Raw genomic sequence first — 24,982 nt, 5'->3', positions numbered from 1 at the left:
TTATTGCTGAATATTATATTAAACATTGCAGTCAGGATTTAACTAACCTGAAAACAATTATAGTGCAACAATTATGTTACAATACACAATATGGCATATAGCATTATTTTACAATGAAGCAAATTGTTTTACAAGAGCGATATGAAAAAGAGCATGAGAGGAGCCCAGAGAAATCATTCTCAATGATATTACAATTATATGATCTTATCATCTGATGCATGATTAATATCCCCCAGCCAACCCCAAACACACACACACGCAGACATACATACTGTACACATACACACACCTTATCATAATAGTAACAGTCCCGCTGGTTGTCAGTTCATTGTCCTGGCTGATATTTGATTACTAAAAAATTAAATAAGGTATTAAAAAAAACAGAAAAACAAGCCACTGTAGCGCTTCTGACTAGTGTTTGTACTCCGGACTGGCGAAATCCTTCTCCTCAGAGCACTTTTAATAAAAAGCAGTACTCTTTTTAATGTCATGGTAATACTGTACCTTTAATTTACATAACCGCAGTGAATATACAGTTCAATTTACAACCTGTTGTTAAGAAAGACTATGAGAGCGTTGAGTGTCATGATAAACATAACTGTCCACATTGCTGGTTACTGAATACAGAAGTGATTCACTCGTTCTTCACCATTTACTTTCTTCACTGAGAACAAATTTCAAATCAAACCCAGTTCTCCAGATAAACAGTAGCAGGAAATGAGCACACTGTCAAACATGTAAAATACAGTGACATGACTGTATTACTGCTGGCTGTTTCTCTCCAGGTAGACTAATACTGCAACATTTGATAGAAGTCATTTAAACACACACAAGCACAAGATGATGTCTCTAGGATAGTGGATAATTCACAGTGTCTTCCATCTCCATTTTCCATCAACCGTTACCACTCTGATTCTTCTCTGCTTCATTCAGTCACCCAGACATCTACCTCCCAGCAAAGCACATTCACACTCAATAAGCCCTCCCCTGGCTGGTCTTCATTCAGTTCCACCTTCAACCTCTCGCTGGCAGAAGTGAGCCAGCAATGCGTCCAAGTCCCGGCGATCGGCAGCAGCGTACAGAGAGCTCTCCCCCATCATGCTGAGAGCCATGCGCAGGGTAGACCAGATGTTGTCCGACATCACGGTTGCTACAGCACCTCCAGGCCCCCTGGCAGCTCTCGCTCCGTCTCCAGCGGCCTGGCGCTGTAAGGACAGAGCTTCAAGGAAGTGCTCCACTGCCTCTCTGTGGATGAAAGAGAAGGAAATCAGGGTAGGATGAACAGCTAATTTCAGAAATATTAACAGTTGCAACATGTTACTAACTATACTAAGACCCCTAATAAATCGTCGCAATTCTTGATTACTTTAATCCAAATAAGATCATAGTCTAAGTAAACTTTATCAAATTAAGACAATCTGCTAGTGCTGACCTGAATTTTACGAAATGTTCATCTCAGTACAATGCAGTATAACATCTTCCTCCAAAATGAGCATAAAGTTGAATTAACAACTCTCTAAAAACAATCTCAACAAACACTGAACAGTACAACTGTCATGAAGATAGGATTAATTGCAGGGCTGCTGTAGTTATTTTTTGACAAAGTGTACCTGATAAACTGGCAACTATTTCACAGTTGCCATCTAGTGGAAGTAAAAGCAACTGTATTCCAACAAGGTTTGTTAGGTTCTAATATTGTCCCAGATATAAAAAGAAAGCGCAATCAAGTCAAATTAAAAATAAACCAAAATGTACCAAGACGATTTTGTTATTTAATTTAAAACAGAAGACACACAATACCGATGTTCTTCACTGAAATGTAGGACAAGAAAAGGAAAGTTATTTTGATACACATGAAAAAGAAGAGTACGCTGTGTTACAGCATATACGATGAATAGCTGGATCAAAACCAGCGCATCTTTCAAGAGATCAAACCCACGGCAACCTTTTAGTCTATAACAATTGACATAAGGCACACTTAATGTTCGTTTCATACACAAACATTAAGATTAGCCTGTGTTTGCTACAATATTCCCTTGAACCTTTACTATTATCATAATAGTAGACACAGTTGTACTATTTCTATTAAAGGAAAGTGTGCTCACTTCTACAAAAAAGGCAAGCAGTGTCAGAAATGTATTCCACCCTGGTCATAAGCAGGTTGTGAACACCAGGACGAGTCAACCGCAAATACAGATTTAACCAGTGTGTCTATGGTGGTTTGAAAAAAAGGGGATATAAATCATCTGTGTAATCGCTCTAACATACAATACACTTTTACTTAGTATGATTACTTTTTTAAACAAACTGCAATTCAAAAAACAAAATTAATTCCTCCTTCACCTGTGCGCTCCTAAGTTGACACAGCTGATCCCCAAGTTGTAGCGGCTACGGACGAAACCTGGCTGCAGCTCTAGAGCTCTTCTGTAGGCAGCCACTGCCTCCTCTGAGCGGCTGCCATTGGCCAGTGTAGCACCCAACTTATTCCACAGCAAGTAGTCCTGATGGAGATGGAAGAGAAGAGGGAGAGCTCAGAAACAGACAGGGTGAAGATGTCAGGATCTCAGCACTGGCTTATACACTGACCTGTGGCGTGACAGAGAGAGCAGCGCTGAAACAATCCACCGCCTTGTCGTACTCTCCGCTTAGGTTGAACAGAACTCCCAGTCCACACTGCAGCTGGGGGTCCACCTGGGCTGGGTCAGAGTTGGCTGCACGCAGGTACAGGGTCTGGACGTCAGTAAACAAAGATCTGTGCGGAAGAAAAAAAGAGTCAGAACGATGTTAGTATTTAGTGTTCGAGAATCGCTGGATGCTGGATCTATATTTTCTGTTTTACATCTGAAATTATACTCACTCTGGCAGCAGTGACCCGAACCTCTCCCTGTCTTTCTCCCTATCTCTGGCACCATCATTTTGGCGATCACGCTCGTTCTGCTCCCAGACAGAGCGGTATTTTGGATTGTGCTTTAACCAATCACGAAGAGTCTCACAGGCCTGCCTGTGCAGCGACTCGTTAGTAAAACTGACAGCCAACGCCATCAGAGCAGTCAGGTTGTCGTTCTTCAGCTCTATACATCTAACGGAAAAAAGTGACGAAAAAAATCAGGCAAGAATTTAATATGATTGTTTTTATCCAATGTTTTTGTAACATTTTGTAACTATTTAAATTGTGAGTGATGGACATAAATAGAAAATACAGCTGTAAACAAGATAATGACAGGAGTAGATCCAGTCTAGAAAAGGACCTTGATTTTCAGTCACTACATGCCTTGTTGCATATCATTCGTAATTTCAAAAAAATGTCCACACAGAACACAGGTATCGATATAAAATATTTTCATTCAGACATACTGCCTCCTGAGGTCCAGAGGTGTATTTGCCCTAGTAAACACAGACACATTATTTCAAATGGTGTATTAACTTAGTTAAAAAGATTTTAATTTTGCAATTCTAATTTCTGACCTGCGGAGGGCGCTGATGGCAGCAAATTCTTGCTCGTTTTCTGCCTGACAGGTTCCCAGATATTGCCATGCCTGCAATTCAAAGAAAACAGATGCACACACACCAGAGCATCATTACAATTGCTTTGTGTCAGGGTAATAATGCAAATAGATTGCAAGTGAGGAGATTTATTGAACTGTTTTCGACATATGCATTAATAATGAAGAGGGTGACTGAACAATTAAAAACTGAAAAATGCAAATGAAAGCACAGGCTTTCAGAGTCTCACCAGCTGGTTGTCTGGTTCTCTCTGTACAGCACTTTCAAAGAACCGTACGGCACCAGGGATGTCCCCTGCCTCCATCCTCTTCACACCCTCTGACAAAGGGTCTGGATGGGATAAGTAGGGGTTGTCTTCTTCAAATTGATACCCCTGCAACAAACACAAGAAAAACACAGGGGCTGCTGAGCGTATTTCTGTGTGTAGTCCTCTAACAGAGGATCATGCAGAGGACGCTGCATGAAAAACGGTAACATACTGTATCTATTATACTTTTAGACATGAGTGAGAGCTGTGCAAAAATGCTGAAATCCTCGAACACATAAACATACAGTATGTCTCAGCAGATGGCTGTTCTGAGCAGGTTGACAGCTACCTTGTCATAAGAAGTGCTGAGTAGCTGATCGAAGTCAGACAGCCAGGGATGGCTCTCTGCATCCCTCTTAGCCATCTCCTCCCACTCCTGCTGCAGCTTCTCCCAGAAATCCACATCACTCTGACAAAATGACAGAGATACACATCATTACTTCACTCCCCACATCATATATCATCCTGTATTATAGACACGTTTGACCTTTGCTTTTCCAAGTGAAAGATGAGTCTGTATTCATGGTGTTTTGCAGAATAACTGAGTCTATCGAGAAAGATGGTTTGATTTTTCTCTAAAGGGATTAAGTAACTTCTTCAAAGGCACCTTGATGCTAAATGCGTTTTCAAACGTCAAAGTCCCAGGACACAATGTCCTGTAACCTCTATGCTTCAACTGCTCCCAGTTAAAAACACAGTAGCTTTATCTTTGGGTTTAAAGTTTGAGTTGTCACTGTTTCTTGTCTCACCTCCACTGCAGCCTTGGCTTGTTGGAAATCTGGTCCTGATGTGGTGAACTCATCCACCCAGGCTTCAGCTGAGTCCACTGAGACCTGAATAGCAATGTAGAGCATTGACAGGGGGTTGACTGGCGTCTGCATATACTGGCTGTTAAAACTGTTATTTGAGCTGAGGATGGTTTTTATCAAAACAGGAAAAATATAGAGGGAAGTGAATGGAAAGAGGGAAAGATGAAAGAAGAAACAGCACAGAAAAAGCTAATTTTCTCCTACTCCTACTTTCATCCTAATTAAGTCCTGATGTTTTTACTCAGATGGAAAATGCACTCAACAGCAACAAAAGATTTTAATGCTGAGTTTATCCTACTTTTTTATGTAGAACAAAACTGAAAATACAACACTAAAGGCAAAACTTAAATACAGCTATAACTGCAGCTGAAAATAAAACACCTAACGCTGCCACGACCACAGAGGTCCTACCTGCCTGATGACCTTGGCCCACTGCTCTGCCTGTTTAGCTTTAGTTTTCTCAATCTTCTCATTCCTCTCTGGGGGTTCCAGGGGAAGACTCCCTCCCCCTGTCTCCATCAGGAACTATGGCGGGAGGCGAGGAGGAGGGACGGTGGGGTATGGGATAATGTTTTGAGGAGGAGGGAGCGTTTTTTTTTTTTTTTTTTTTTTTTTTGAAGGGATGGGCAGAGTAGGAATAATTTTAAGTAGTAGGAGGAGTAGATGAATGGCAGTTGTTAATTGAGGGAATGGCAAGCCAAGAGTTCGAAGGTAGGTCAAAAAATGGGAAAAGTACATGTCAAAGTTAGAGGGCAACTAAGTGCAATGGAGCCATGGTGAACAGATATTCATCATAAACAGGACTGAGAGCGACACATGCACAGTATAACATGGAAGCCCTTTTCTGCCAGGAGAAGTAAAGAAATAGATGATGGGTTAGACATGATAAAAAAAAATAAGCGCATTGGTAATTATAATTATGAGACAACAAGTCAAAACTTTGTAACTATGTCAAAGATAATAAATAAAATTTTTGAGTTACAAGGTCAAAAGTATTGGATACTAATTCAAATTTTAGGCTTTTGAGTCAATATCTCATAATTTCTCCTTGATTAGTTAAAAAAAAAATCTGACTTGTTATTTAATGATTTTGATTTTCATCTCATAATCTACCATGAGCGTTTGTATTTTCTTCATATCTAATTTATTGTTTTCTTTTCTTGGCGTAAACTGGCTTCCACAGTATTGTGATTTTGTGGGAAAATGTAACTAAAATCCAAAATCTGGCATCAGCCTTTTATGTGCCTGAACTGAATATGAGGCAAAGTTAAACTAACCACTTACAACCTCAGGGAAAACTGAGTCAAGATGGAAATAGCTTGATTGGAGCTTGACTGTGCACATTAAAAAAACTAAATGCATAAGAAGAGAAGCTGATAGTCAGAAGAGTCCTCTCTTTGCTGAACAAATTCCATCTGCTATGCTGTGCAGTCTTGAGCTTCATATTACAGGGACTGTAGTGGCTGCTTTTGGTTACATGTGTGGAAAATGTTACTCTGCATCAGATACTGAGATGATGAGTCACGAGGCATAGCCTATACTGTGTTGAAGTGAATCAAAGTGCTTCCCCAATGTATTCCCAGTTGCAACCATCCCCTCCTCAGTGGGCAGCGACTCATACCTGGTTGAGGTTGGAGGCCCAGTTCTGAGCCTCCTCGGCCTGAGCTTTATCTGTGAGCTGTCTGTCTGTTTTGCTCTCCACTGTGACACTGCCCTCGCCAATCTGCCTAATGAATCGCAGGAACTACACAACAACGAAAAAAAAAAAAAAATGACAACAAAAAAAAAGCATTTACCATTACCATTACTAACTGGTCAGGTTTATACTAATATACTGTTAGTTTCTTTCCAACCCAACAACTTTCTTCCCAAAGTCAACATCAACATTACCAGTGCACTATGCTGCCAAGGAACTACTCTACAAAAATGTTAAAGAAAAAGAGAAAGGATATGGTGATAGATATGTAAAAAACAAATGACACATAAAAAGGATCCAGTGACTGTCAGAAAGAGGTAAACACACTGCTCACCTCTGTGTTTTGTAACTTGGGGTCATCAACCTTTGAGACAAGCTCATTGGCTGTCTGCCTCAGCTCCTCTCCTGGTTGATACTCCTTTGTCCTGTAAGGTTGCCAACACGAAAATATGACTATTATACTTTGAGTCGTTATAAGATTAGGAGAAAGAGTTGTATCTTATTCTGCATATGATGTATGGACAGCTCAATTCAAGCTCAAGGATTTGCTTTGGACTGTTGAACAAGTGAATTCTTTTGAGGTTAGTGCACCATATTGATAATAAAACTTCTGTAAGGCCAATATACTGTAAACAAGCTTTCCTGCTCAGATGCTTCATTGTCTTTTAACAGACAGAGTTCAACATCATCAGACAAGGCCAGACAAGGTTAAAAGTATGAATTCTAAAGACACAAAGACAAGAATTATCAAGGTTCAGACATGTATTCAAAACTGCCTGCCTTCTTCTACCTGTGCTCTTTTTCTCTTTTAGTGCCTATGCTCCACATTTATTGCAATGTGCCTGAAGTAGCCATTTATATAAGCCATTTTTCATCTGCATACTTTCAACACGCTCTATACATGTCACCCAGCCCCTCTTCTAACCATTCATTCTCCTTGTCTCCCAGGTCTCCAAGCCACAACTTCTCCTCCGACTGCTCCAGATACTCCTCTGCCCAGCGTCCAGGATCTGGAGCAGGAGGAGAAAAAAATAAAGCAGGGAGGCACATTGTAAAAATGACATACGATGCAAACATAAGAGGATTTATATGAGGCAGATTTGCTCTGATGTTAGTTAAAGCTGATGACATATGACAGAAACAAGTGATGATGACTCCAGAAACTGATGATGACTACAGAAACAAGTGCACATTAAGCAAGAATAAAAGAGTGAAAGAAAGAGCAACTATAATAAACTCAAGCTACCTGCAGCCTCAGCGATAAACTCCCTCGTCCAATCAGCATCTGCTGCATCACCAATAGCGATGAGCCCCGGTGTGGAGGCAGCGTCAGTACCTGAGAGGAACTCGGCCGCCCAGTCACCAGAGAGTGCCAACGCTGCCACATCTGGAGCTATGACATCGAAGTACACAGTGGACAGTGAAAACAGTTTGTGCACAGGCTTAAGACTAAAGAACATTGTATGTAAAACAGTTGAGAAAAATAATAATAATAAAATATACCTCTCTGTGGAGCTTGTCTGTAGCTCTGCTGGTCAATCTGCTGCATTTCTTCCAGCAGCTGACCCATGTCAAATGTGTGTGGGGGTCGTGGGGGCGCCTGAAGGAACTCATTCACCAGCTGGAACAAAAATAAAAGCATGTTGCTACAGCTAATAAAAACTATCCTACATTTTAGAGCCTGGATTTAGAAATTCCATACGGTATGGGCAAAACTTTTACCAAAGATTATACAGTATTATAGTCAACACGGTATTCTGAATACGGAAAGGAACATAAGCACTGACCTCTTCTTCAGTTGCAATTTCAATGGGAGAGGGGGGAATCTGAGAAAGAATAAAGGTAAAAAAAGATATCACAGCCAGCCAAATCCACGTCTGCTATTAAGCAGCAACTTCATGATGAGACTGGAATATGCAGACCTAGAAGAGAATTGTTTAGCTGATAAATTTCATTTATCTAAACTACTAATGAATATCTACAAATCACTCACTGTAGGTGTTGAGCGGTGCCGCCATGCCCCCCCTTCCTTGGTCATGTGACTGGTCAGCTTCATGAGGGGATTGGCTCCCCCACATTCTGCCTCCACCAACTCCCGCATCGCCATGGCAACACAAGGACGAGGCAAACCCAATCAGACCACCTGAGAACTGAAAAGAGGATGAATAGACGCATTACTCAATTATTTGTTTTGGACAATTGCACATAAATCAATCTGGGTTCAAGACAGTTAATGGCATCATATTTTTAGGACTGTTCACAGTCGCACTGAAGCGCAGCACTGGATAACTCAATAGTGTGATTAATTCAAGACGATTCCCAAAAGGTGCGCTGCACAGTATAAAGTTTAATTGCAAAGCGAAGATGACAGCAGTTCAGGCTCCACACATCAAATTACATAAAACAAAATGATGCACTCTGCACAGCTGAACTCACCTTTGTAGAATTACCCTGTCAACAAGAGACGTTTTGTTTTTTTATCTTGAGGAAAATTGAGAATGAATGACACAAATCATCCAGTGAAATTATCGTACATTTTTCGACATTCCAAAAACATTACTTAATTTTTCTAAGTCCTTTAAGGACTGTCAGGCAGTTGAAACCTTCAGGGTATCCACACGGCACAGATAGCCTCATGTCACATAACCAAATTCAAGCTCCATCTGCTGTTTTCCGAGTCATTTCCTGGCTTAGGTTGACCCATAAATAATGTGGATACGATGGCCCAGCAGGCACAGACATTTACTGCATATTTCACTCAGCTAGTCCAGTAAGTTCAGAGATTTTAGCTTTTCACTGTATTGCAGTCTTTAAACAAGAAAATAGACAACATTTGAAGCTACATCACAATATTGATATGTACCAAAATCACAGGCTATAATTAATGTCATATGGGGATGGGTAAAGAATCAAAATACTTCTTTGGTACTGACTGAAATATGTACTTAACACAGAATATCAAAAACTGTCAACTCAAATACTGAAACTGTCAAGTATTAAAAGCTGCTATTGAAAGTCTTTTTTGACTTGATGATTGATTCCTTGATGAGATATTTAATTTCAATTCAAGTTCTTCCACTGTTTTGAGAATTTAGGAAATTTGGAATAATTTGTTCAATAAAATAAAAGGTTTTATAGAAAAACCTATTTATATCAGATAAGGTACTGAACAAGTTACCTGACAGTCTGGTATCGGTACCGAAACTCGTGACTTATGAAACTTATGACAAGCCCTGGTATCATAGCACAGCATCAATGTAATAATGATATTGGCTGTTATTTGGTCCTCCTTTATCTAGTGATCACTCACCTCATCCTCAAAAACCAAAACATTAAAAAGAGAAGAATCATTATGACACTGATTTATTCCCTAAATGCAAACCCTGAAAACAATTATATGTCCATGAGGAAACCCTCCTGCTCAGCTCACTGGCCTATATCCAGGCCCAGAGATGAACAGATGACAAACTGTTATACATTCTGGCCTGCTCAACTTCTCTCAGCCCCTGGAGGAATACGTAATGGTTACAATTTCCATAATGAACTGTCAGGAATAGAAATTTAATTCCTTGTCTACTCCACTCTACTCTATTCTAACATAGCACTGTTCACCTACACTACACAAAATATAGAGAGTCCATTCTACAGGTGGACTCTCCATTGCTCTTATGGTCCAAAGATATTTTATTCGGTCTGATTCAAACAGCTGCTGTATGATGATTAGGGTCAACCTAAGAGGATTAGACAAAGATATTAATACACACACTACGACAGATAGGCCACTGTGACACCTATTTACTTGCTCACTAACATGCCACATACCTACTGCATAAATTACTCGAGGATGGTTGTGTTTTTGTCCTGCACAATCACACATATTCCCGCTTTTATTGTGAAAATTAATTCAGTCTTAGCCTTACATGCAAGCACACCTGCAAGCAATCCACAGCAACCAGGAGCTGACCGCGAGGTTTTTTAACTATATCTGCTGTCATTATGTCAGACCAGTCAACTGACTGGCACCAGTGAGTGTACAGTGTTAGCACTGTTTTTGCCCGAAGCTAACTGTGGCTTCAGTCAGAAACTGCAACATTAGCTTTCTCGGTGTGACTTAATGTATTTCTTTTTGTGTAGCCAACGTGCTTTTCATTAAATAGCAAGTTAAAAGGAAAATATATCAAGAATTAATGACCCGTTTGTCTTAAACAATAGCGACTGCAGCTAGCGGTGGCTAACGGTGGTAGCTAGCTACAGTAGGGCCAGTGCAGAGATGATTCCTGTAGTATGTGCACTGAGAGGCATGAATAGACGGGTAGCATGGTGTTCATCTCACCGCCGACAGCTGCTGCTGTAGCCGAAACGACTGTCCCTCCTCTCCGGTCTGCCCTCTCCGTCTGATTTCACAACCGTATCAGGACAAAAGTTCCCGCATCCAGTGTGTCAAACCTCCCGGTAACCGTCTGAAACCAGCCGCTGCGTGTTATCAGCGCTTCTCTTTTATTTACCTTCCTCCTCCATGACCCACAAAACCCTCCACCGATCGTTCGGAGTGTCTCGTAGCGTTACGATGGTTTGGTACTCTCAAACGGTTTTACGTAAGAGGATGTCTGCGCTTGAAAGAGAACGTAGTTTAATGAACGGAGACTGACTTCAGCTAATTAAAGGTTTTACGAAAAAAAAAAAAGTTATTGCGCAGGAGACTAGGGTCCAGGAAAACAGCGGTGCAGTTGCAAGGTGCAAAAACAGCATTGTCCAAGAAGAAACTTGGCAATAAAATGTAGAATTTAATAAGTATTATTTAGTAAGTAATATAAAATGTAAAAGTACTCATTGTAGAAAAATAGCCTTTCAGAGTGGTATATTTATTATATACGTGGGTTCATTGGTGACAGGTAAAGTACAAGTGCCGTACTTACAGTTTTGAGGTATTTGTGTTTTACATGAGTATTTACCTTATTCTACTTTTTAATTGTACTACATTTCAAAAGGAAATATTCTACATTTTACCACACTGCACATTTTACATTTTTAGCTACAAGATACTTTTCAGATTAAGATTTTCACATAATGAGTTTGTAAGGTTTTACACAAAAAAACACATGGTATACTAAAACACAATACATTGTTAAAGATTAGCCACACGTGACAACGGTGCGGTTGTCACAGATGTGTTCCAATAGAAAGTGATTTCAACTCTACTTCTCAGATAACCCACAAAATCAATTACTGATAAATCCAAAAAATAATATGACAATTTGAGTAGCAGAATTTTGTTCCATCTTCTTTTCTACCAATTAATTATCTCACAATCCCTCAGATGTAGACCCCTTGGTTAGGAACCAATAGACTGAACTACTTAACCATAGTATAAATAATAAAGTCATATGTACTGACATGTTGTATCACAGGGAACATCTCACTGCATAGGAAGTACTTTTACATTTGACACTTTAAGTATTTCCTCCATCATAGAAACCTTGAAGTATTTATAATTTCCCTATACTTCTACTCCACGTTTAAGAGCAATAACACTGTTACTGTTACGTAACAGATTGCTGCTAATTCTTTTGTACTTTCAAGTAGTGATCGCAGTACTTTAACTTGTAATGGACAATTTGTATGATGTAGGAGCTAGAGTAAAATCTTAAGTAAAGGACATGTATACTACTCTGAATACTGAATACTACAAGTTACTACAACTACCTTATATACTGCTGGTTAGTTTAATCTAAAAATTATTTTCATTTTATGTTATGATTTATACATAAAAACTGGAAAGTATCTAGTAACTCCAGCTGTTGGCTAAAGGAAGCAGAGTGAAAAGTAAAATATTTCCCACTGAAATGTAATAGAATTATAAAGTAGCATAGATGGAAATAACTCAAGTAAAGGACTTAATAAAAGAGGAGTAAATGTGCTCAGTTGTACTCCACCGCTGCTATGATGTGGTGGTTTGGTTTCTGTGTAAGTACTGTATGTGGTACTGCAGTAATGCCGTATGAACCCTACTCTAACAAGAAATCTTTCTCATGGAGACGTCATATAGTGTTTTTATTATGAATTTTGTAATGTTTTCTGACAGTTCTCAATAACAATTAGTCAGCATAATCCATGTCATCATTGTATCAATAATTACAGATAATGTTCCAATAGTAACATAGTAATAATATAAGTTATTAATCGATGCAATGTTTATTCCTTCTTAACATCACACTCAAAAAACGACAGGCTTTATTTACTGACAGGTTTAGCACTGCACATTGATAGGCTACACAGACAGACAGCAAGAGACACAGAGGGAGCGTGAGGGAGAGGTGAAGGTAAAAGGCAGGGAGGCAAGGGGGGAGGGAGGGAGAGGTGAGGAGAAGCACACAGTTGGACATTCACTGAATTAAAGATATCGGATGGAGAGGTAAGTGAATAAAAAAATGTAAAAAAGGTTTTGAAATGTGAAAAAAAAAATATTTGGAAGTGTGAAAGATAAAATGAGTGAGACGTATCTAAGTATCACAACAATGTGCCCTCCTTTTTCTGTGATTCAGATATTGACAAGTTCTTAAATTACAACATTATTACGAACAAATTAAGAGACACTCATCAAGCCAGGGATTATCATCCTTATCACTACTACTATTATTATTATACTGTTTTCTGATGCTGTCAAGGTGATTACTGAAAATGGGGGAAAAAAAAAGAAAAGTAAATCATAATCTGCTCCCTCTCAAAGTGTGCAGAAAAAGAGAAAGAGTGGCTGCAATAATAATAGTAATAATAATAATAATATCATAATATTCATCATTGTATGTACAGAAAATTCATTACAATCAATACAATCAAAACTGCCCAAGCTGAGCTGACATTCTGGAGACAGCAGGGGTAGCATTATGGAGTGTGTGTGTGTGTGTGTGTGTGGGTGTGTGTGTGTGTGTGTGTGTGTGTGTGTGTGTTTGCGTGTGATGTCTTGCAGTTATTGTAAGAGCAGTGTGCAGTGAGTGAAACAGTGCAGTGAGAGTCATTTAGAGACATTCCAGCGGTCACTGGGGGGGGGGGGAGTCACGAGGTTGGGTTACACCAGTTTTATTGTAGATGGTGATGTTTCGTCGTTTAGCGGCACAAGCTGAAACTTTGAAAGACCCCACTTTGAACCAGAAACCTCACTAACTGGACTCAACACCAAGAGGATTTTAGTCTGTATTGTCGGAGTATTGCAGAAGTACCAACTTGTGTAAAGGATGAGGTTTATTGGTTGATAGTCCTCAAATCTTATCATCAGCCCTAGATAAAATATAGTCAGGAGCTGAAGCACTAAAGTAGTCACAATACCAAAAGAAAAATACCTGAAAGCATATCAGTTTTTTTTAGGTTTTGTGAATACGCTGGAGAGTGACCGTAATGTCTGACCTCACTGTCTTCACTCTGCGGGTAACGGTAGTCGAGGAATGTGTCGAGAGAGGATGCAAAGAGGGAGAAAAGAGCTTGTGCACAGACTTCTCGAGTCAGTCTAATAAGGGAGCGCAGAGACATGTCAGGATCAAGGCTTGTGTCTGTGCCTACAGATCTATTCAAGGCCTGCATGTTGTGTATTGTTCCAGTTTTCAGTTTTGTAAAGATTTCATTCTGTGTTCGATAACAAAAGATAGAATACAATCTTTTTTTTTTTTTTAAAAAAAAAAGAAAAAAAAGAAAGAAATCTCATTCAACCAGTATTACACTATACAGACACATGACCATCGTGTGATTTAGAACTGGTGCACCACGTACAATTCTGGTGGGGTTTGCTCAGGCGGTTAAATTACATTAACTGTATACATTGTGCCATTGAACATTTAGGTGGAGAACAACAGCCTGTTGTTGGCTATAGGTCACATATGGCATTGCGTGTCAAGAGTATTACAGTGACTGTGTTGTGCGTAGTGTTTGTAAGCATACATTCCTTATACTAGTGGTGTCAGCAGTCGTTGATATTAAAAGTGTTGAAGTGTGTGACTGGTGAGCCGGTTTGTGGTTTCCATGAGAACTGGTGCAGGGATACATGTGGCTCAGTAGCGACGGGCGCTGCCGTCTCTCCCCTCTTTCTTGATGATGATTCGCTGGTCGTCGCTCGCGTCGTCAGGTGACTCTGCTACCTCCTCATCCTCCTCCCCCTCCCCTTCGTTTTCGGCACAGATGCCCATGCGAGACTCATAGGACTGCGGAAAAGACCGACGTGTGGATGAAAACAAGAGCTGAACAGTTGTCATCACTCACCTTCAATTTTCGATCGAGTGTTTACCTCCATTGGGTTGACGATGATGGTGAGTGCAGAGTCGTCCCATTGGCTGCTGCCCTCCTTGGCCCCGCCTCTGGCACCTTCACCACGGCGATGGATGGAGCGAATTCGGAAAACGCCCAGGATCACCATGACAACCAGGAAACCCACACACACCATTATGATGACGGTGGCTGCTCCTGGTACCACTATCAAAAAAAACACAGAGAGACAATTACCTATAGAAAATAATCTCCAGTTTTAAAGGGTGATAATGATGATAATCTATATTCTTCCTATTGTCAACAAATACAACAATGAATTTTTCCTTCCAACAAGCACTATGTGTGTATCCAAAGCCTGATGTAGCTTTTGTCTTTGTGCCATAGAGCTCCACTGTTGTCCAAAAACATATCAATCATCATAAAAAACACATCAGTGAGCGACACCGTTGCACTGGGTGACATATTCTTTCATTACGCTGAACACAGGCACTGTGCCAAACCTATATGGGTCCACAGCTGAAAATAGCCCCCAACAAATACACTATTCATCCCAGTTTGAGTGATCTTTTAAAAAAAAAAAAGTGACTTTTTAAAGCTGTATGTCTTTAGTGGGAATAAATGGGATTGGGGTTAAGTGTCCAAGAAAATTCAAAATTCAAATGCAAAATTCTTCCTGAAGTTCTTCCATATAAACACTGCATCAGGTTTAAATGTTGAACTAATCACTGAATGAATGGTTAATCTGCAGCTCTGCTCAAAGATTTCCCCCAATCTGGATATGAAAGTATGAAAAATGGGACAATTGTCCAAGCTGATCTCCTTAAAGGCAGACTTGAACTCCAGGGTGTTAGACTGTGTGGGCACTGTGATTAAACCTGATAATTCTATCACTGAAGTTCATGCACAACTGAAACACCTGAGGTGTCCGCCACACTGGGCACACACACTGTGTGTTACACTGGCTCCGCATCAAACTCAGAGTCCAGGTCCTGTGATTAGTTTTAGAGTTTCTGCATGGTCAGGCTCCCACCAACATTAGAGACCAGCTGCAGCCCTTTATCACTAGTAGGTGTCTGGGGTCTTTTGATAAGAGTTTGTTGGTTGCTCCGGGCTTAAAACTAAAGAAGACTGTGCCTTTGAAGTTATGGATCTGAAACTTTGTAAGGCTCCCCCTTTGAATTATAGATCTGTGAACACTCTGGACACCTTTAAAAAGCAATGACTCATCCATGTACATGTTTATACTTTACTGTTTTTTAGTTTAACCTTTGTGTCTGCATTTTATAACTTTCTTTTGTCTTATTGTGGAGCACTTTGTGACATCTGTTCTAGACAGGTTTATATATATAAATGAATGTTACTGTGTAAATTTTGCAAGAGCAGAAAGTATGAAGCCAGTGAGAGGCAAATGTCACCTGAGTTGCGGTGTGGATTGGGCAGGGTGTGTCCACTCAACTCCCCAGCGTGGTGGGATGGGTGAAGAAACTGCTGCTGGGAGGCCAGCAGGTGGGACGGGTGGTACAGACTGTCCAGAGAGTGAAGGAAGTTTACCTGATGAAGGAAGGAGGAAAACTGTGTTTGTGTTTTGTTCACAGCAACACAGCAACTTATGAAAGGATACGTAACAACACAGTCGAGCTCAAAGGTCCACTTTCATACATGTACACACAAAGGTCAAGAAACTTCCGGGCTTTTATCTACAGGATTTCAATCTTCACTGTCAGTACCAGAGGTGTTACTGTACGTGAGTGATGTTTCTCCTCACCTCCAGAGTCAACTCGTTGCTGGTGTATCTGCCATTCATCTCAGAGCAGGACAGGCGGAACCGCCTCTCAAAGCGGGCTGAGCCTTTGGCCAGTCGGTAGCGGACTGAGCGAAGGACGTCCTCGTACACAGAGATGGATTCGGCACCTGAAGGGAGCGACGAACAAAAAGAGAAGAGAACAAAAACGAAGACAGGGAGTCAATACTAAGACTATAAGGAGGAGAGAAAAGTAGTCTGCAGCTACGTATTGACAGCTCTGGGTGGCTGTATTGAATGGATGACTTTTATTTTTTAGGTCAGTGTGAATCTATTACATTGAATTTCAAAGAATTGAGTGAAGAAGTTTTGAAGGACCGGAAAACATTTTATAGTTTTATATGAAAACTATTTTTTTTGCCAACAGTTTGGGTTATTTTTCTGTATTTTGCTTCTCTTACAGATTTTAATTGGGCAGGACTCAGTTAAAGGTGATATTTTTTAATCTCAATGAGGATCTCCTTGTAAAAAACAGATAATAATAATAATACAGTCGGTGACTTTCTGTTGCATTTTTTAAAAGGTGGAGAATTTCTTTTTGAACTGCTGTACCTGTGATGGCAATATAAGCAGTGGTATTGATGATTTCCAGTCCTCTCTCTCGCACAACATCCATATCCACCAGAAGCTCTTCCCTCTCTGGGTTTAGCTCCTCCCCCAGTGGTTGGACCTCACATCCATCCAAGGTGTGAGCCACGGCGTCGGACATCAGAGCTAAGTGATGATGGAAAGGGCAAGATTATTAAGAAACAAATGGGTGCAGACTACAGAGAGAATCTTCTGGAATCTATTTATTTCCATAAACAGATGTAAAGCCAGGAGCTCAACAGAAAATCAGTTAAATCTGCATGAATCTGAGCTGTGTCGTGTATGACTCACCTCCACCCTCCATGCCCTGTGCAGCAGTGTTGACAGCGTGAGACAGGGAACAGACGATCCGCAGCTCGGGGAAAAGGGGGACACCACGGGGACCTTCGAACTCAGGGGCAGGACGAGCCAGATGAGGGCCGACCCCGGACAGGGAGATCTGAGGGGCGTCAGGCTGGAGAACCACCAGGTAGCCCTCCAACTGCTTGAGAGATAGGCAGCTCTCCTCGTTGAAACATCTGGCAGGGAGGAAAGAAGTGTGTGTGTGTGTGTGTGTGTGTGTGTCAAAGTGAGAAAGAGAGATGAAAAGGGATCGAACGAATACCATTGGTTAGATAACTCAGCTATTTGCAGTGTATGCCAAACCAAATTTTGCAGTTTTTGTTATCCATGCTATCAACACGGCTCTAAGAATAGCAACATGAGTGGGTCCATCACTTTGGTCCAGGGTGAAATATCTCTGCAGTTACTGGATGGATTGCCATGAAAGTTTGTGCAGACATTCGTGCTGCTTTACTGACCCTTTGACTTTACCTCAGGCACCACTATGAGGTCGACATTTTAGTTTTTTTTAGTAAAAGTATCAACAACTACTGCCAGATATCTGGTGCAGATATTAATTCCCTCCTCTGAGTGAATCATAGCAACTTTGCTCACTGTGAGCATGTTAGCATTTAACATTTACTGGTCCAAGCACCAGTAGCATGGATTCTTGGTCTTGTTTTCAAATTGTCCAGAAAGTTGGCACAGTCATCGTGCACCAAAAGGTCTAAATCCAGTGCAATGTTCTCACAATCCAGTACACAAATTCCACCATGACTGTGGTTAACTTTGGTCCATTGTGACGCTGAGAGTAGTAAATGTCAAACCACTGCAGCTCTGCTGTTACAAATTCAATTTTCCTGCCAGAAAGGGAGAGCAAATCAGATTGATGATAGGCTGCTTACATATATTTATTCATCTGCGCTATAATTCAGCATCATATTTGAAAAGGGATTAAGCAGAGAGTATGTGTGTGTGTGTGTGTTACATTTCCACTATCAGAGTGAGCAGCTGCTTCTATCAGCCTCTCCAGAAGGGCCTGCTGTTCAGCCATCTGGGTAACTCCTGGCCTCAAATCAGTCTAATCTTCACACACGCAATAAAACACGCTGAAGGAAGAAAAAAAAAAAAGAAAAAAAAAGAAAAACTCTGGTGCACTTCACCGAAAACCAAGGGGGAAAAAAATCTGTCCATGACCTTGAATCCCTGGAATCTTAAACACAGTCAGTTAAAAAAAACAAAAAAAAAAAACCTCCACAGCACTGACTTGTGGCCTGGTAATCATTTTAATCTTATCAACATGCGACAAAAACAACAGTCCCCAAAGACAGTAATAAGAAAATCTACACAAGCTGAGAGACTGATCAGATCCAACTGGTCGGCAGGCTGCAAGGTTTAGTATTTATACATACCACATAGTATATGCGATGGACTGTACTTCCCAAGGTGAATTAATATTTCATCAGCTAAAAGTGACTGCTAAAGCCAGAGAGCCAGTTCACAGTTGTTAAGCATGGCTGAGCAGTGACCCGGAGTTTGTGTGCTTTTTATTTCACAGCCAGGTGATTCAGTGGGATGCACACTGAACCAATGTGGGATAGTTTTCAGGCATTGTGCAGCAGCCGAACAGTGTTGTGTTTGGTAGGCCAACCATGATATTAAAGGTAAAAAACTGAAGATACAAATTGTGTTTAATCCCCGATATTATAAGGTAAAGCTGAAAATTTCACCAGTTCGAAACATGATAAATTGTAGAGAAACATGCTGAGAATGTGAGGAGGTTTTGAAATGAAAACAAGTGAATGATATTAACAGATATAAATGGTTCAACACTGCAAAGTGAAGCAGTTTCTGAAACGTAATCTTTTAACCACCTCAGTTACTGTAAAGCCAGGGGAAAAGAATTTGGCCCCTGCAGGTTACTCCGTCGTAGACAACTTTACTTGGTTTCTGAATGTACAAAGAGATAAGATATTCCCTTTTATCTCTTGCTTTGACATGTTCTCTATATAATCATTTCTTTCATGTCACACCAGTCCTTATCACAGCTGAGGCAAGGTCCACGTTTGATGAGTTCAATGTCGAAGGAGTGTGCGGCGGCACAGGCCCTGAGAGTGACACTTCATTTGCCTGCTACAAACTGCTCGAGGAAAAGTCAACTCTCAGACACATGGTGAACTGCTATCAAGAGTCTGATGTAACATTTGCGATGTTCAGTTTTCCCTTTTTTTTTTTTCTTGTGTGGCATCACTTCCCCTCAGCCTGCCTCGTCCTCTACTGCTTGCAGTTATTTTCCTGCATTTTACTTTGAGTTACTTTTGAAACACACACACACACACACACACTATGAATATACTCTAGTAGAGCTGAATATTGGTTTATGCTTGTGACTGCAGTCTTGTGGTTGTATTACATTCTGGTCCATTCAAATCTACTCTCGGTGGTGAATCAATACCTCCACCTCCTCTGTGATAGATTTTTATCTGTATGGTTGTTGACGTCCATGCGCACTTGTGAAAAGAGCCTTTATCCCTTTGTGTGCATGTGTGCATGTGTGTTTTTGTACCTGAGTGAGGTGGTAAGTTTGAGGGGTCGGACTCCAGGGGTGGCGAAGCGTAGAGAGTTTCTGTAGGTGACCTGCTGCACTGCACGGTTAAAGCTCTCGATGTCGTCTCCCTCCAGCACTAACACTGACTGGCTGGGGTTCACATGAACCTGCAAGGCAAAAGGACAAACTTGAAAAGTCCACAGTAATTTACACATTTATATTACTCTGCATCATGTTACAGAGGCTCAAGACAAAATTGGACACGTTACAGTTTACGCTTGCATTACAGAAAGGGGGCAAAGGGTTAATCTTGTTGAATCTAATACAGGTTAACGTTCTTTGAGAGGATACGGGAGCAAAGAAATAGCAGTATTCATTTTGACACCTGGCAATGACATTCATCCTGTGTGATCAAATGTAGACACTTTAAACACAAATACCTCAAACACACACACATCTGATCTGATCACCCAAACCACCACTAGAGGTGGTTAGAAACACATTCGAGAACTTAAACAACAATTTGTGTTTGCAATTAATCTACAACAATCCACAAGCTGCAAGCATGAAACCAGAACTACATTTGCACAGACAAGTGAAACCTAGAAGTGCACACAAATCAATCACGATGAAGGCAAAGTAGATGGTGACATCTCTTCTGGCAAAACTGTTATGTGCTTATGTGCTTCAACCCAAAGAGAGTCTCAAGTTCGAGATAATTTGACAGTAAAAATTCACAAGTTATATTAAAAAATATATTAAAAACCTACTTGCTGGTGGGGAGTAAGTGATGATGGGTTTACTGGCAATGTTAAAGACTTTAGAGATTTAGAATTAGATTTATAGAGGTTTCTCCTTAATGGTGGGATACTCTGGATTTTGTAAATTGGATACTTTCAGCCTAAGAGGGTTAAATGAAGAGCTAAGTCTGAACCCATTTTGTGGAGTTCAGGGGTTTAGATTTACTCTGGAAAACAGGGCTTTTGTGAAAATAGGGGTTAAAGGAGGAATGTGTTTGTTAAGATAATGCACACATATTAAGAAATGTAAGAAATCTGAATATATTGCATTTTGAAAAATAAATTAAAGAGTATAAAATTTGTTAAAAATCGTTAATAATTCATGAAATGTTGTTTTGAAATATTTATGTTGACAACTTGGTTGTAATGTTGTATTTTTTGAATTTAAAGTCATTTATATTGTTCTTGTTTCTGTACTTAGTATCTGTGGTAATCAATAAGTCACGCGACTGATCGATGGAGAGTGGTAAACCAGAAACAACCTCAGACACGTCACTGATGAAGGCAAGACAGTTGAAAAGGTTTAGAGAATAAAGCGTGGTGTCCTGGAGAAGAGCTGTGCTTTAATTTTGGAGGGTAAAGACTTTAAAATGTACAAATGAGAATGAAAGATCCTAATTATGGGTATATTTATAGGTATATTCATTCCAGATGTAAAAAGGTCCTTTGAGCCGCCTCTCTCTGTATAAAGTGGTTTAACACACTTCTGTGAGGTGTTACCTTCATGCCAGAGCCCAGAGTCTCCAAGTCTCCAAAGTCCAGCCCCTCCCTGCAGGCGTACAGACACTCCACCACACTGTGAGGCTCCACACTGCCGGGACGCACCGTCACCCCAGACAACAGGCCATGGTAACCGCCAACATACTTCACTAAAGAGCAGAGACGACCCAGTGTAAACACATATAAAAACAAAACATTCCCCTTCTAATATGCACATAGGTAATACACCGACAATGACACATCAAAATGACAAAGTGTACACCCTCGTGCTGACAACAGAGTGAAAACAAGGCGGTCACCTGAGTCTTTAGCCTCTGGGATGGTGTTGTTTAGTATCTCCTTCTGCTTCTCTTCGGGCTCTGCGGGGAAAACCAGAGAGGGTCAAAGGGGAATACAGCAGAAGAAGAGAAAACACTGAGAGAGACACTGAGACACGAATGTAGTAAGGTATGAAAAGGGAGTGAGAGGAAGGCTGGAGGTGCTACTGATTGACAGGGAGGATGAAAAATATATAAATAAATAAAACAAGCGGGCACGAGTGAGACAATGCAAGCAAAAAAGCTGTAGATGATGAAAATGCACCAACTCCTCATTATCTAGCAGCAGCTGCTGCCACGCAGGCAGCAGAGCGACTTCCACTGTAGATGAGAGACCGTGAATGTGTGTGTGTGTGTGTGTGTGTGTGTGTGTGTGTGTGTGTGTGTATGTGTGTGTGTGCGCGTGTGTGTGTGTGTGTGTGTGTGTGTGTGTGTGTGTGTGTGCGTGTGTTTCTCAGTGCTAATTGGCAGCCAGAGTTTCCCATTTTAACCAGTGGTTCGGGCGTAAGCGCCTGGTAGATGTCTGGCACTTGTGTTGCTCTGCTGTCCTGAATAATTGATAAGTCACTTATATTATTAGCCCTTAAAGACAAAGATCAACCAAATTATAACTGAGTGAAATGAGGCAGTGAAAGGCGTGAGGCAGGAAATGTCTCAGCAGATTGTCTTGAGAGGCCTTGTGAGGGTTTGTAACATGCTGTTGCTTATGCCAAAAATGGCATTATACTATCTTTGGAGATGTGTGATTTAAATGACATTTCACTGACGGAGGAATGCAAAGCAGGAGGAAAATACAATGGCTGCTCATGGCATTTATGCAAAAAAAAAAAAAATTCAGGATTCCTCGCTCTCTGGCTGCATTCATTTCTGTCAAAGTCCATCATTAAGACGGAATGAAATGTATGTCAGCTGTGAATTCACTGAGCATAAATTTCAGTGTCTTACCCCAGCAGGCGCCGATGAACATCCGCTGGCGAGGGGCAGGGTTGGGGATGGCTCCATTGTCATGGATGAGGGCGGGGTCGAAGGTCACACCGTCCACATACAGGGTCACTGAGGGGAACTGGACACTGAGTGAAAGATGATGCCACTCACTGTCACACACCTGTTGGACAGAGATAAGCATTTACAGGTTTGTGAATATCAGAGGTGGAAGAAAAGTAAAAATACTTCTAATACTAATACTTAAGTGAAAGCACAGCAGTATTAGTACATCGTACTGAAAGTAAAGTTCTGCAGAAAAATGGCTCCTGGTACTGACATATTATTGTATATATTATTATACACATTAGCATTGTTAGTTTTAGTTGGTTAGTTGTGAGTTATTTTTAACTTCTTTAGATACAATTGGGTGATTTAGTTCAATGGTTCCTAACCTAGGGGTTGCCCCCCTCCAAAGGGTCATAAAATAAATCTGAGAGGTCATGAGATGATTAATGGGGCAAATCTCCCTTTTTTATTTTTTTTGGACATTTTTGTATTTTTGCCAATATTGGATCATTTTACCTGTTTTTAGAAGTTTAGAGGGGAAATGTCTCCTTGGTAGAAACTGATCATGTTTAGTTTTTATCTAAAAGGTAACATGTATCTGTGTAGTATACATCGGAGTAAAATGAAAAGACTCAGCATCGCTGGTGAAAGTTTAATCAGGGTAAATTCCTGTATGCGTTTTGTTTCATAGATATATTTGTTTCACAGGAATACAAAGAGGAGCGACAGGAGAATTATACGGGCAGAGGGGCAGAAAAGTCAGACCGGGGTAATAAGATATCGTGGGTCAGACAGAGGGATTTAACAAATCTTCTCTGTATCAGCTCAGCATCCTTTAATCCACGCTGCTTCAATCTGTCTGAGACCAGTGGCTTCAGTCAAAACAAACCCCCCCCCCACCCACCCACCCACCCTCTCCTACCCCCACCCCAAACCACATTATACTCACATGCATGTGGATATGCAAGTTTGCCACATGATCAATATTCAAAAGACCAACGGGGAAACATTGTCCTTCCTTGTTCATGTATTCTGATGCCTGCGCCACTGTCTACCATGTACGCATGGTTTCAGATGATAAAATATGATAATGATGTTGTATTCAATTTGTCTAAGAAACTGTATTTTACCACTTAATATTGAAATTGGATAGTATGTCAGTCTGAAAACGGGTTTATTTTGTATTCTATTGCCCTTTTTCCACAACTGAGTCAGATAAAAACAGAAATTGATTTTGTAAATATGTATCTTCCACAAAGACTGAGCTGGCTGTTTACTTATAAATGAGCTAAATTACCCAGTTACTTGGGAGATGAGGGGGGAAAAAAAATCCCTTTATCATCAGGATACATTTTAGTTCTTTTCAGCGTACAGCTCCATTAAGAAGTTTCCGCATGAATATGTTATCTGAAAGTGTGTAGAGGAACTTGTTGTGACTGATGCTCGTTTGTTGTTTTCGTTGGTGTATTACTGGAAGACGCATGTTTCGTGATATAGCAGTGTCTTGTAATCCCATGACGGATGGGCCAGATGTTTGGCATGACACAGAAACAAAAACTAACTAGCTAGATATTGCGTTTCCTCTATTTCAGTTTTAATTTTAAGGTACAAACACGGAGGAAACAGAGCAAGTGAGAACATCAAAGCTAAGTGTTGCGCTCCCAGTACCTGCTCCAGTTTTCCATAAGAACTTGACAGGCCCGTGCGGCGGAGACGTCGGCCAGTAGAAAAGAGAGAGGCGGCAGCCGTGGACGGAGAGGGAGTAGTGGGAGAAGGAGTCATCTGTAGATCAGGAGGAGAGAAGAGAAACAGATAACACAAATAACTGGGGGTCAGTGTAGTCCTGTCAAAACATCTGAACATCACCAGGGCATTTCCCGGGAATCTCACCAGGGAAGAAATAAAAATGTGCAATGACTTTATTATAGATTTTAATCTCTGTTTTACATCCCTAATTTTATTTCAGTTTTGCAGAGCCAACATTGAAAATACATCACATGATGCACACAATATTCTGCCTGGTACAATTACAGTGTTTTACTGTTCGGCTGCTGTCCACTTGGCTGCTCAAGTGGGGCAGCTGGGGGTTAAGTGCTTCTCTCAAGAGCACCCTAATAGTCGTGGTTAAAGCTATAAACAGTTAAAGGTTTTTTTTTTTTTTTTGTTTTTTTTTTTTTTTTTTTTTTTTGTTTTTTTTTTTTTTTTTTTTTTTTTTTTTTTTTTTTTTCTTTTTTTTTTTTTTTTTTTGGCTTTCCAAAGGCGCGATTTTCCCCCCCCCTGCACAGGGTCTTTATTCGAGATTTGAGTGGGTTGACGTATGCCCGCCCT

General features: G+C 40.6%; 2 protein-coding genes across 4 annotated transcripts in view; both read right to left on the bottom strand.

The window, feature by feature from the left end:
- Window positions 1-9: 9 nt before the first annotated feature.
- On the bottom strand, window positions 10-10,870 carry pex5 (peroxisomal biogenesis factor 5). Of its 3 annotated transcripts, XM_022756601.1 has the most exons (17): window positions 10,650-10,870; window positions 8,310-8,466; window positions 8,104-8,142; window positions 7,820-7,937; window positions 7,563-7,709; window positions 7,242-7,326; window positions 6,651-6,741; window positions 6,242-6,364; window positions 5,032-5,145; window positions 4,561-4,644; window positions 4,101-4,220; window positions 3,734-3,877; window positions 3,466-3,536; window positions 2,858-3,079; window positions 2,587-2,752; window positions 2,344-2,501; window positions 10-1,245 (listed from the first exon to the last, which is right to left on the bottom strand). In XM_022756601.1, the coding sequence occupies exons 2-17, from the start codon at window positions 8,421-8,423 to the stop codon at window positions 999-1,001; spliced, it is 2,043 nt and encodes a 680-aa protein (XP_022612322.1). In that variant the 5' UTR covers window positions 8,424-8,466; window positions 10,650-10,870; the 3' UTR covers window positions 10-998. The 3 variants fall into 3 exon arrangements, with proteins under 3 accessions (XP_022612322.1, XP_022612323.1, XP_022612324.1); XM_022756602.1 differs by lacking the exon at window positions 5,032-5,145; XM_022756603.1 differs by lacking the exons at window positions 5,032-5,145; window positions 6,242-6,364.
- A 1,488-nt stretch (window positions 10,871-12,358) lies between these two features.
- Window positions 12,359-24,982, bottom strand: part of clstn3 (calsyntenin 3) — a 23,245-nt gene continuing 10,621 nt past the window's right edge. The window contains exons 10-19 of the mRNA XM_022756586.1: window positions 22,610-22,769; window positions 21,647-21,706; window positions 21,348-21,496; window positions 19,846-19,994; window positions 17,250-17,476; window positions 16,923-17,084; window positions 16,335-16,480; window positions 15,985-16,120; window positions 14,589-14,773; window positions 12,359-14,505 (exon numbers count right to left, since the gene is read on the bottom strand). Coding sequence (XP_022612307.1) covers window positions 14,356-14,505; window positions 14,589-14,773; window positions 15,985-16,120; window positions 16,335-16,480; window positions 16,923-17,084; window positions 17,250-17,476; window positions 19,846-19,994; window positions 21,348-21,496; window positions 21,647-21,706; window positions 22,610-22,769 — 1,524 coding nt within the window. The 3' untranslated portion in view covers window positions 12,359-14,355. The remainder of the gene's footprint in view (window positions 14,506-14,588; window positions 14,774-15,984; window positions 16,121-16,334; window positions 16,481-16,922; window positions 17,085-17,249; window positions 17,477-19,845; window positions 19,995-21,347; window positions 21,497-21,646; window positions 21,707-22,609; window positions 22,770-24,982) is intronic.

The sequence above is a fragment of the Seriola dumerili genome, unplaced genomic scaffold, assembly GCF_002260705.1.
Source record: "Seriola dumerili isolate Sdu_G_001 unplaced genomic scaffold, Sdu_1.0 BDQW01000258.1, whole genome shotgun sequence".
In the NCBI taxonomy this organism is placed as follows: Eukaryota; Metazoa; Chordata; class Actinopteri; order Carangiformes; family Carangidae; genus Seriola; species Seriola dumerili.
This window is presented reverse-complemented; position numbering and strand designations above follow the sequence as displayed.

Bases quoted from the DNA above. Each gene is read 5' to 3' on its own strand.
- pex5 (XM_022756601.1), bottom strand. From the start codon at position 8,423: ATGGCGATGCGGGAGTTGGTGGAGGCAGAATGTGGGGGAGCCAATCCC. The intron at 6,742-7,241 runs GTTAGAAGAGGG...GCAACCTTACAG, and splicing joins GGAGACAAGGAGAATGAATG to GACAAAGGAGTATCAACCAG. The intron at 2,502-2,586 runs GTCAGTGTATAA...CATCTCCATCAG, and splicing joins CTCTCTCTGTCACGCCACAG to GACTACTTGCTGTGGAATAA.